Source organism: Sesamum indicum, linkage group LG2 (genome assembly GCF_000512975.1).
Source record: "Sesamum indicum cultivar Zhongzhi No. 13 linkage group LG2, S_indicum_v1.0, whole genome shotgun sequence".
Taxonomy (NCBI): domain Eukaryota; kingdom Viridiplantae; phylum Streptophyta; class Magnoliopsida; order Lamiales; family Pedaliaceae; genus Sesamum; species Sesamum indicum.
The window spans coordinates 35446-46047 of record NC_026146.1 but is presented as its reverse complement, the minus strand read 5'-3'; the positions used below and the strand labels follow the sequence as shown (position 1 = coordinate 46047).

Sequence of the window (10602 nt, the reverse complement as noted above, 5' to 3'; positions counted from 1 at the left end):
ATGCCACAAATCAAATTGGAGGAACTCATGTTTGTGTTTTGCTGATTCAAGTTTTTGTGTTCTAGAGCAGGTTTTTCTTGCATAATTGATTTTGTATCAGTTCTGCAGGCCTGGTGTTGGAAAAACTACAGCCATAAGAGGGATATCTCATGTCCTGTCAGATGAGCTTCTTAAGAGAGTGGTTTGTGCTTTAATGGCTTCGGACTGCTTTCATTCCTCTCATGCTTTGGTCTTCCTATCAGGACTGACTGTGACTTTTTCAATCTGGTAGATTATTGTTGACACAAGCAATGAAATTGGGGGTGATGGGGATATTCCACATCCAGCAATAGGGGGAGCACGGAGGTTGCAGGTTCCTGATCCATGCATGAAGCATAAAGTCATGATTGAAGCAGTAGAAAATCACATGCCTGAGGTGATCATTGTTGATGAGATTGGCACCGAAGCTGAAGTTCATGCTTGCCATACTATTGCACAGAGAGGAGTCATGCTTATTGGTAGTGCTCATGGCAAGAAGCTGGAGAATATTATTAAGAATCCTATCCTATCTGATTTGGTTGGTGTCAACTTATTTATGAATATAAAAACACAAGAGTTAGCTTTCTTGAATCTTTTACCAACTCCATGGTAAATAGAACTGGCAATTCTGCTGCTAAAACTGCTAACACTGATGTTAGGCTGCAATTCTGCTTTCTTGAATCTTTTCACCAACTCCATGTTTATTCCTTAGATTTCAGAGAATCAGTCTCCATAGACAGTCTAAGTTGCAGTCTATGGATATCTGATGTCAATTTTCAGATGCAGATACCATCATGTTTTCACCACTTTACATTCTGAATAATAAGATCAACTCTGGGATTAAGCTTTAGGAAATAATCTTTTATTTCTTGAATACTGAGTGGGATGCAATCCCAAAAATAACTTTGATCTTGTAGTGCCCAAGCCTTTTTTTAAATAAATAAAAAGTGATCTCCTTGGAATACCTTTGAGTGATTTTATTTTAATACAGATATTAAATTATTGAATTTGGTGGGAGATCAATTGCGTTGCTCCTATGTGTCTTTACTGCAAGGTAATTGAAATTCTTAGTGCCATTCAATGTTCAAAGGTGACATTATGTTCTGCTTAGTATTCTAAACAGTTCATAGAGTTAACAAGAAAGCAATAGTTTATTAGTAGTTGCATTCACCTTTCAGGTTGGAGGGCTAAAAACAGTAATCTTGAGTGATGAAGCAGCTAGGACCAGAAATTGCAAGAAAATCATTCTCGAGAGAAGATCTGCTCCAGTATTTCCTTTTCTGATTGAAATGAGGGAAATGCACTACTGGGTTGCTCATCGGGTTAGTTGGTCAAGTTTTTGCCAAAATGATTGGGAATGAGAAAAATATCATCCAATTGAAATTTTTGTAACATCTTCATTTATCTTTCTGTACAGTTGAGTACTATTCTTGTGGATGATATTCTTGAGCTTTATAGTATGATGCTAATAGTTTTCACCTTGCTCTTGTACTTCTACTGGCCCGCCCAGTAATGCTACGTTTCCTCCTAGACTCTTAATATGTGCTAACAGACTGATCGCTTCTAGAGCACCACTTATAATGGAAGTATGAATTTCCTTCATGTAATACATAATGGATGTCTGCATCTAGTAGTACGTTTGATTATACTACTTTCTTTACCTATCAATTGATCATACTATTAGATTCTCAAAGTTGAGTTTCCTTGGGCAGTAGCTTCTCATCTGTAGGAGACTGAGGATGAGTACCCCTTTGACTAAATTTTCGTACAATTTTCTCAGACTGACAAGAGTGTGGATGAGTTGCTTCAAGGAAAAAAACCGCTGGTTGAGGTAATTGTTTTACTTTATTGTTATATTTTATGAATGAGACTGATCCTTTTAATATTGAAGGATCATCCACTTTTGGACGACATAAGAATGTATTAGTTGTAAGATACAATGAGAGAGCTGTGAAACTGCAGAAAGATGAGACGATAAGATTCTACTGCTTTTTTGTTTTGCAGGTAAGGCGCATAGATAAGCAATTCAAAGTTGTGATTGAAAGATGGAAAGTAGAGGACTGATATTTGCTCCTTAATCAAGATAATGGGATGAATACATAAACATAGTTAACTTCAGCTATGAAGTTGTGCTGACAAGATGCTACAAGCAACTATTTGCAGATTCATAGAAACGCCTATTTCTGGATTGCTCAAATGGTGGTGCATATGTCTATTCTTTTTGGGATTTTGACTCTTCAAAGTCTTCTAACATGCATGTTTATATTGTTCAACAAATTGCTTTTCCTTGTTACATATATGTGGTTAGGTGCCACACATTACCTTCACATACTTACTGTACTATATACCACGACATAAGTTTATGTGAACTATTTACTGTAAAATTTCCATTGCCCGAATTTGACTTAAAATTTTTATTCCAAACCAACCGAATTACTGTGCTGCATTCTGTTCTAAATAATAAAAACCCTCTCAATTACAGCTAATTTATTTTTTTATAACTTAAATGACATGATTATAGATGTAGATTCCCGTTTGAACTCTTAACAGATACATCTAAAGAAAATACTTTTTTTTTTAAGGATTCATAGTTTTATAACTTTTACCAAGAACGAACTGTGCTTGCTCGCGATTTAGTCTGACATAAGTTGGAACGTTAAAAATCAAGAACTAGTACCGATAAATGACCATACATTTCTCATGACGCAAACCAAATTGATGGTGGAAAATTTATCGAAGGTCAAGGAAGTTATTTCCACTAGCGCAATTGATTTTAATGAATAAAGCCTAGAAATTAATTCAGCTTAAAAAACACAATTGATGGGTATATATATATCACCCCTGCAAAAAGACCGAAATGCCCTTCATTAAGGGCATTATAGTCATTTTCGCGACCAGGATCCGCGTGTTTTGTAGCGGGTGGGTCGCACAGACTGATTGAAGACCCGGACAATGACGACCGTTCGATCAGAACGTGAACCAGCAGGATAAGGCCACGTGGCCCAGTCAACAGTGTCCAGCTATGTTCTATAAATAGACCCCGAAACGCCGTTATTAAGGTAACTGTTATGCATTAATTGAGATCGAACTTTGAGATCGCATACATTTCACTCGATCAACCTAACTTGAGCGTCGGAGGGTCATTGTCAGGGACGTGCCCGACGAGCTCACGGTTCGTGTTTTATTCTCAAGGGATCCAAAATCTGTTTCGAAAGAGTTAGTCGATCAGCGGTGAGATCGTCTCAGGAGATCGAATAATTCGACCCGGATCAGTTGGCGCCGTCTGTGGGAACATCTGAGAATTCTTTATCATTATGGAAGGTTCATCGAGGAGAAATGTTGCGGAAGAGGAGACACCCAGGAAAGGAACAGGAGCCACCATTCAACTAACTCCTGACGAGTTGCAGAAAATGATAGAGGAGGCAAGTCGAAAAGCAATTGTAGAATACGAAAGAAAAACAGCGATCCCCCTGGTCAAGGAAACAGCCAGAAGGCAGTTATTCGAAAATGTGGAACCACTGAGAGAATCGAGGGTGCAAGGTGAACAGGAACATCGCAGCAAGCGACCAGCGTCGTCCGATGCAGGCTCTAGTAGTCACGGACGCGCGAAAAGAAGGGAGCCCGTGATATCCCGGGCCGAAGTAGAAAGTGTGGGCAAACAGATACACAGCCTGACCAAACAGATCGACGAACTGAAGAAGCGAGGGGAGATTGTCTCGCAAAACAAGAATTCCCCTTTCTGTAACGACATCCTCATCCAAACAGTCGAGCCGGGGTTCAGGGTACCCGATCTGAGGAGATATGATGGGATGAGAGACCCGCAGGAGCATGTGGCTGCGTTCGAAATGGTGATGAACCTCTACGGACAGTCAGCCCCAATAATGGCAAAACTATTTGCGACCATACTCACGGGGAAGGCTTAGGAGTGGTTCACAAACCTGCCTCGAGGGAGCATTGAATCCTATGAGCAGCTCGTGCAAAAATTCAACTTCCACTTCGCGAGCAAGAAGAAGCAGAAGAGATCCGCCACCCACCTGTTCAACATCCGGCAGAGAGAAGACGAAACTTTGAAAAACTTCATGGGCCGGTTCAACAACGAAACCCTGGAGGTGCAGGAGTTAAGGATTGACATGCTCGTAAGCATCCTCATTCACGGGCTCAGGAAGAGTTCTTTCGCATCCGCCCTCGTGCGAGACCCGCCCGTCGACATCGAACAATTGATGGCATTAGCACAGAAGTATATCGACGAATAGGAGATGAACGCGATGAAAGATTCAGAACGAAGAGAGCGAGATTACATCCCTAGGCGACCTCAAGAGGGCAGAGGAGGAGGAAGCGACAAGCCTAAAACGGAGAAGCGGAAAGAACCCAAGTACATCCCGAAGTACCACAACTACACTCCTTTAGCCATGTCGCGAGAGAAGGCCCTGATGATGGTTGAGAATGCTGACGTGTTGAAGTGGCCCAAACATACGAGGTACACCCCCTCCAACAAAACTTCTAACAAATACTACCGTTTCCATCGGGAGAGGGGACACAATACCGAGGAATGCTATCAGCTGAAGGACGAGATCGAAAGGCTCGTTAGGTAGGGGCATTTTCGAGATCGCGTGCCCCCAAATTGTAAAATCGGTGGAGAAGCAGATCGAGAAGCCGCGATCGGGATAGAAACCCGGGCCCATCAAAAACCGACAGGGCCCCGATGGGCGGAAACAATGCACCCACCAAGGGTGTCATATACACGATCGCAGGAGGACCGACCGCGAGAGATTCGAGCCGAACACGAAAGAGATGCGCTCGAGCGGCCAGCTCGATCCGAGAAAAGGAGTTTGTGCTGAAGGTTGAGGACGAAGAGGCTATATCGTTCAACAGTTCAGACAAATTGGAGGAGGGCGGAGAACAGAACGACCCGATGGTCGTCAAGCTAGATATTGTGAACTTCATCGTTCACAAAGTGTTGATTGATAGTGGGAGCTCAGCGGACATCATCTTCAAAAACGTGGTGGATCGGATGGGGCTGGAAAACGCGAGGCTCGAACCGGTGAAAACCCCGTTAGTCGGCTTTGGGGGAAGCGAAGTGGCCTCACTGGGAATGATTGAATTGCCAGTGTCCATGGGAGAGGAGCCAAAAAGGAAAACCCTGATGGTCAAGTTCTTGGTGGTGGATACTCCATTCACATACAACGTCATATTGGGTCGGCTGGGATTGAACTCATTCCGGGCGGTCATCTCCACGTACCACATGAAGATGAAGTTCCCTACTGAATACGGGATCGGGGAAGTATCGTGCGACCAGAAAGAGGCTCGAAAATGCTACAACCTGTCTATAAAGGGAGAGCCAAGGTCGAAGAAGCAGAAGGTCAGGGAGGATGCAGAGCCCCGACCGTACGAGGCAGAGCACATGAAGCCCAGTGGCGAATACAAAAAGGTGCAGCTAGTCCCAGATGACCCTGACAAAACCACCCGGATAGGGGCGAACATGGAAGGGGAGCTGGCCATAATAGAATTTTTGAAGAAGAATGTTGATGTATTCGCGTGGAGCCCCTCGGACTTCATGGGGATCGATCCCGAAGTTATCTTTCATTGCCTTAACGTCGACCCGAAAGTTCGACTGGTACAGCAAAAGAAGAGATCATTCGGAAACGACAAGAACGCAATAATCAGACAAGAGGTCGAAAAACTGTTAAGAGCCGGGTACGTGTTCGAGATCCAATACACCGATTGGCTCTCAAACTTCGTGTTAGTTCCCAAATCCTCGGGAAAATGGCGTATGTGCGTTGATTTCACAGACTTGAACAAAGCTTGCTCGAAGGATCCGTATGCCTTGCCAAGAATCGACTTGATGGTCGACTCCACAGCCGGGTTCGAAATATTCTCGATGATGGATGCTTACCAAGGGTATCACCAAATCCACATGGCGAAAGAAGACCGAGACAAGACCTCGTTTGTCACGGAAAAAGGGATCTATTGCTATAACATGATGCCGTTTGGGCTGAATAACGCGGGCGCCACATATCAGCGACTAGTAAATCAAATGTTCGGAGATCTCTTGGGAAAGACCATGGAAGTATACGTGGATGATATGCTAGTGAAGAGCAGGAGGTCGCAGGATCACTTGGAAGATCTCTCTCAGGCGTTCAGCATAATGAGGTCGCACGGAATGAAACTCAATCCGGACAAGTGTACTTTGGAGTGACCGGGGGAAAGTTTCTGGGGTACATGATCAGTGAACGAGGAATAGAAGCGAACCCCGAAAAGATTCAAGCCATAATGGGTCTGAGGTCGCCCAATTCGATCAAAGAGGTGCAGAAGCTTACAGGAAAGATCGCATCCTTAAGCAGATTTATATCTCGATCGGCAGACAGGAGCTTGCCGTTCTTTAAAGTCTTAAGGAAACCTAAGAACTTCACATGGACCCTGGAGTGCGATCAGGCTTTACAGGAGTTGAAGGAATATCTCACAAAGACTCCACTGCTCGCGAACCCGAAGGAAGGGGAGATATTGTTTTTGTACCTAGGGGTGTCCGAAATCGCGGTCAGCTCGGTGTTGGTAAGGGAAGAAGCTAACAATCAAAATCCAATCTACTATGTCAGTAAAATGCTCCAGGGGGCCGAATCACGATATTCAGAGATGGAAAAACTCGCCCTCGCCTTAGTTGTAACAGCTCGAAAACTGCGACCATATTTCCAATCGCACAAAGTGGTGGTGCTGACGAACCACCCCCTCAAACACGTGATATCGCGACCCGAAGCTTCCGGAAGATTGATTAAGTGGGCAGTAGTTTTGGGGCAGTACGATATTGAGTATCAGCCCAGAACAGCCCAGAAAGCGCAGGTGCTAGCGGATTTCATGACAGAATTAATCAGCGATCCGAAAGAGCCCGGAACGGTCGAACAGCCTTATTCGAAATGGATGCTGCATGTCGATGGGTCCTCTAACGCGAATAATGGAGGAGCAGGCATATTGATCCAAGGACCAGAGGGAATCGAGATCGAAGTTGCCGCGCGCCTCTCATTCTCGGTGACAAACAATGAGGCGGAATATGAGGCATTAGTATTGGGACTGGAGCTCGCACATGAAGCAGGTGCTCGAGACCTGGAAATTTTTACCGACTCACAGTTGATCGCTATGCAAATCGAAGGAACATACGAGACGAGAGAGAGAACAATGACCCAATATAAAGAGATCGTGCAGCAATTGATGGGGAAGTTCAGTAGATGCTCCATTTTGCAGGTCCCCAGAGTAGAGAACGACAAAGCAGATGCTCTGTCAAAGTTTGGAGCGGCAATGGATGGAATCCGAGATCGCAAAATCACATCCTTAGTACGCGAGCAGTCGGCCGTTGCGAGTAGAACAGAAGTCCAGGTCGTCTCAAAGGCAGGGTCTTGGATGAACGAAATCGTAAGGTACCTCGAGGACGGTACCTTGCCAAGCGATCCGGTGGCAGCGAAAAGAGTCAAATTTCGAGCTGCTCAATTCACGTTGTTAGAGGGCCAGCTCTACAAACGCACAGTGGACGACCCTCTCTTGAAATGCTTGGATGAAAAGAGAGCCTTGTCCGTGATGCGTGAAATACACGAAGGAAGCTGCGGCAATCATTCAGGGACGAGATCGCCAGCTCAGAAAGTGATGCGACAGGGGTATTTCTGGCCCACCCTAGTCGAAGATTCCAAGAACTTGGTGAGAAAATGTGAAAGCTGCCAGAAGTATGCTTCCTTAATACATCAGCCCGCGACCCCGATGGAACTGATCAAGATAGCGTGTCCGTTCGATCAGTGGGGAATCGACATCGTGGGACCCTTTCCTCCCGCGCAGGCACAGAAGAAATTCATCATTGTGGCGGTTGAATATTTTTCCAAGTGGGTCGAAGCGGAGGCAGTAGCCAAAATATCCAAGAAGAAAGTCATCAACTTCATCTGGAAGAACATCATATGCAGATTTGGTATACCTCGGGTACTGATATCTGATAATGGCACGCAGTTCCAGGGCAGGAAGATCACGGAATGGTGCAAGGAGCTGAAGATCGCACAGCACTTCACGGCAGTCGCGAACCCTCAGGCGAACGGACAGACCGAGGTGACGAACCGGACGATCTTGCAACACTTGAAGACGCACCTCGAGAGCAAGGGATCGTGGGTTGACGAGCTGCCTGGGGTCTTGTGGGCTTATCGCACAACACCACGAACCGCTACGGGCGAGACCCCTTTCTGCCTAGTATACGGGACCGAGGCCATCATTCCGGCTGAAATCGGGGAGGAATCGCAAAGAGTCATGCAGTATGAACCCGAGATGAATCGAACCGAGCGAAGTTTCAACCTCACCGTCATTGAAGAGAAGAGGGAGGCCGCATACGCTCGAATTTTACACCACAAGGGTTTAATGATGAAGAGCTACAATCGCAGGGTTCGACCACGCCAATTGCAGGTAGGAGATCTCGTGTTGAAGAAGGCAGAGGCCTCAAAACACGTGGGAAAGCTGGAACCGCCCTGGGAGGGCCCTTACAAAGTGATCGAGATTAGAAAGAAGGGCACGTATAGACTGCAAGACATGCAAGGTCGAGAACTACCGCGTCCTTGGAACATACAAAACTTGAAGAAGTTCTATGCTTAAAACGAGGAGCCTGTGAAAGGCCATCAACTGGGGAATCGAGCAAGGGATCGAGCAAGGAGCCTGTGAAAGGCCATCAACCAGCTGATCGAACAAGGAGTCTGTGAAAGGCCATCAACCAGATGATCGAACAAGGAGCCTGTGAAAGGCCATCAACTAACAGATCGAGTATGGAGCCTCTGAAAGGCCATCAACCAGCTGATCGAACAAGGAGCCTGCGAAAGGCCATCAACCAGATGATCGAACAAGGAGCCTGTGAAAGGCCATCAACTAACAGATCGAGCAAGGAGCCTGTGAAAGGCCATCAACCAGCTGATCGAACAAGGAGCCTGAGAAAGGCCCTCAATGAAGGAGATCAAACAAGGAGCCTGCGAAAGGCCATCAACGAACAGATCGAACAACGAAGGACCCGTCAGCAGAGAAATCGTACGCGAAGACTTCTAGCAGATTACCAATTGTATATTTTGAGGTCAGGAAGATTGTGCCCATGTCGAACATTGTTATTATTAAACATTTGTACCCAATGTAATTCATTTGACGTGATTTATAGAACTGCATTTATTTTCGTGCCTATCCTCGTGTGTACATCTTCCTGTCTTTATTGTCATTCGTTACTCGAATCTTCCAAGTGCAAAACGCGAACTGAAAAAGACGCGTCCAACGTGCGATCTGAAAAAGACGCACTCAAGCAAAGCGCGAACTGAAAAAGATGCGTCCAACGTGCGATCTGAAAAAGACGCACTCAAGCAAAGCGCGAACTGAAAAAGACGCGTCCAACATGCGATCTGAAAAAGACGCACTCAGGCAAAACGCGAACTGAAAAAGACGCGTCCAACATGCAATCTGAAAAAGACGCACTCAAGCAAAACGCGAACTGAAAAAGACGCATCCAAAGTGCGATTTGAAAAAGACGCACTCAAGCGAAAAGTGATCTGAAGAAGATGTGTTGCATAAGCCAACTGGAAGAACGATCGAAAGGAGACAAGTTTCATGCGATCAAAGAGACATGCAATTGGCAAATAAAGAAGCAAAATACGCGAGCTGCCAAAAGTTTTCCATTAACAGAATGTCATGTACAGGGGTCATCAAAAATCCTCACCCCGATGTCCTGTTTACAAAAAATGATATTTATAAGAAGAATCCCTAGGATTTACATTGTGATTAGTCAGCTCAAATCCTATTACAAAAATAGAAGATCAGGATTGATCAGGCATCAGCTTCCGCCTCTAGCTCGTCTCTCAGGACCATAAACTCGTCATCTTTCAGCTCAGGATCCGAGGGCAAGGGCTGGAGGTCGCCATCAAGCGATATGTCCAATTTGCTGCGGTCAAAAGACTCGTGAAATCCGCTAAGCTTTTCGACCTGAGACAAACAGGTCTCATAGCCTTTGGCGAACGAGTCCGCAGACTTGATCTCGAGAGCGGTTGTGAAGGTGTCGGTCTTCAAAAAATCATGAACCGCGGACATCTAGAGCCGGCCAAGACGCGCTGATGTTCTTCGATCGGAATGCGATCGGCTTGGCCTTCTTCCACCCCATGCTTGTGGCCCTCCTCGAGGCCAACCTCACGCCCGGCCTCGAATGCCTCTTTCTTGGCCTCCGATAGAGCTACTTCATGTTCAGAGCGGAGGATCTCTCTCTCCTTCTTGGAGGCATCGAGCTCGACTCGCAGCTTTTGGACCTCGTCACCCAAAGCCAGCAGATTATCCTCCTGTTTGCGCTCTTCCTCGTCTCGCTCTGCCAATTGAGCCTTAAGATTCTGCACCTTTTGATCAGATTGGATAAAACTCCTTCAGTAATGGGTGCACTTAAGACTCAGGCTCCGGAGGAATGTCATGACCTGCAAGGTCAAAGATAGCGAATAAGAAGATCGAACGGGCAGAAAACCAAGATCGACCAGCCGATAGATGTACCTGGACTAAAGAGTGAGCCGCGAACTCCTCGAGCCGAATGGGGCTGTTCGTCACCAGCGCCCCTTG

At 45.7% G+C, this 10602-nt stretch overlaps 1 protein-coding gene across 5 annotated transcripts in view; it reads left to right on the top strand.

The window, feature by feature from the left end:
- The window catches only part of LOC105174576 (uncharacterized protein ycf45), a 4391-nt gene extending 2046 nt beyond the window's left edge, over window positions 1-2345 (top strand). The window contains exons 5-9 of one of the 5 annotated variants that reach the window (XR_002286648.1): window positions 109-181; window positions 272-497; window positions 1010-1072; window positions 1197-1340; window positions 1731-1847. Coding sequence is in view for 3 of the 5 variants with exons in the window: in XM_011096723.2 (XP_011095025.1) it covers window positions 109-181; window positions 272-556; window positions 1197-1340; window positions 1799-1849; window positions 2023-2082 (613 nt within the window). In the remaining 2 variants the exon portion in view is untranslated. Of the gene's footprint in view, window positions 1-108; window positions 182-271; window positions 557-1009; window positions 1073-1196; window positions 1341-1730; window positions 1850-2022 lie in introns of those variants that run through there. The other 4 variants (XR_002286647.1, XM_011096723.2, XM_011096730.2 and 1 more) reach the window with 4 other exon arrangements.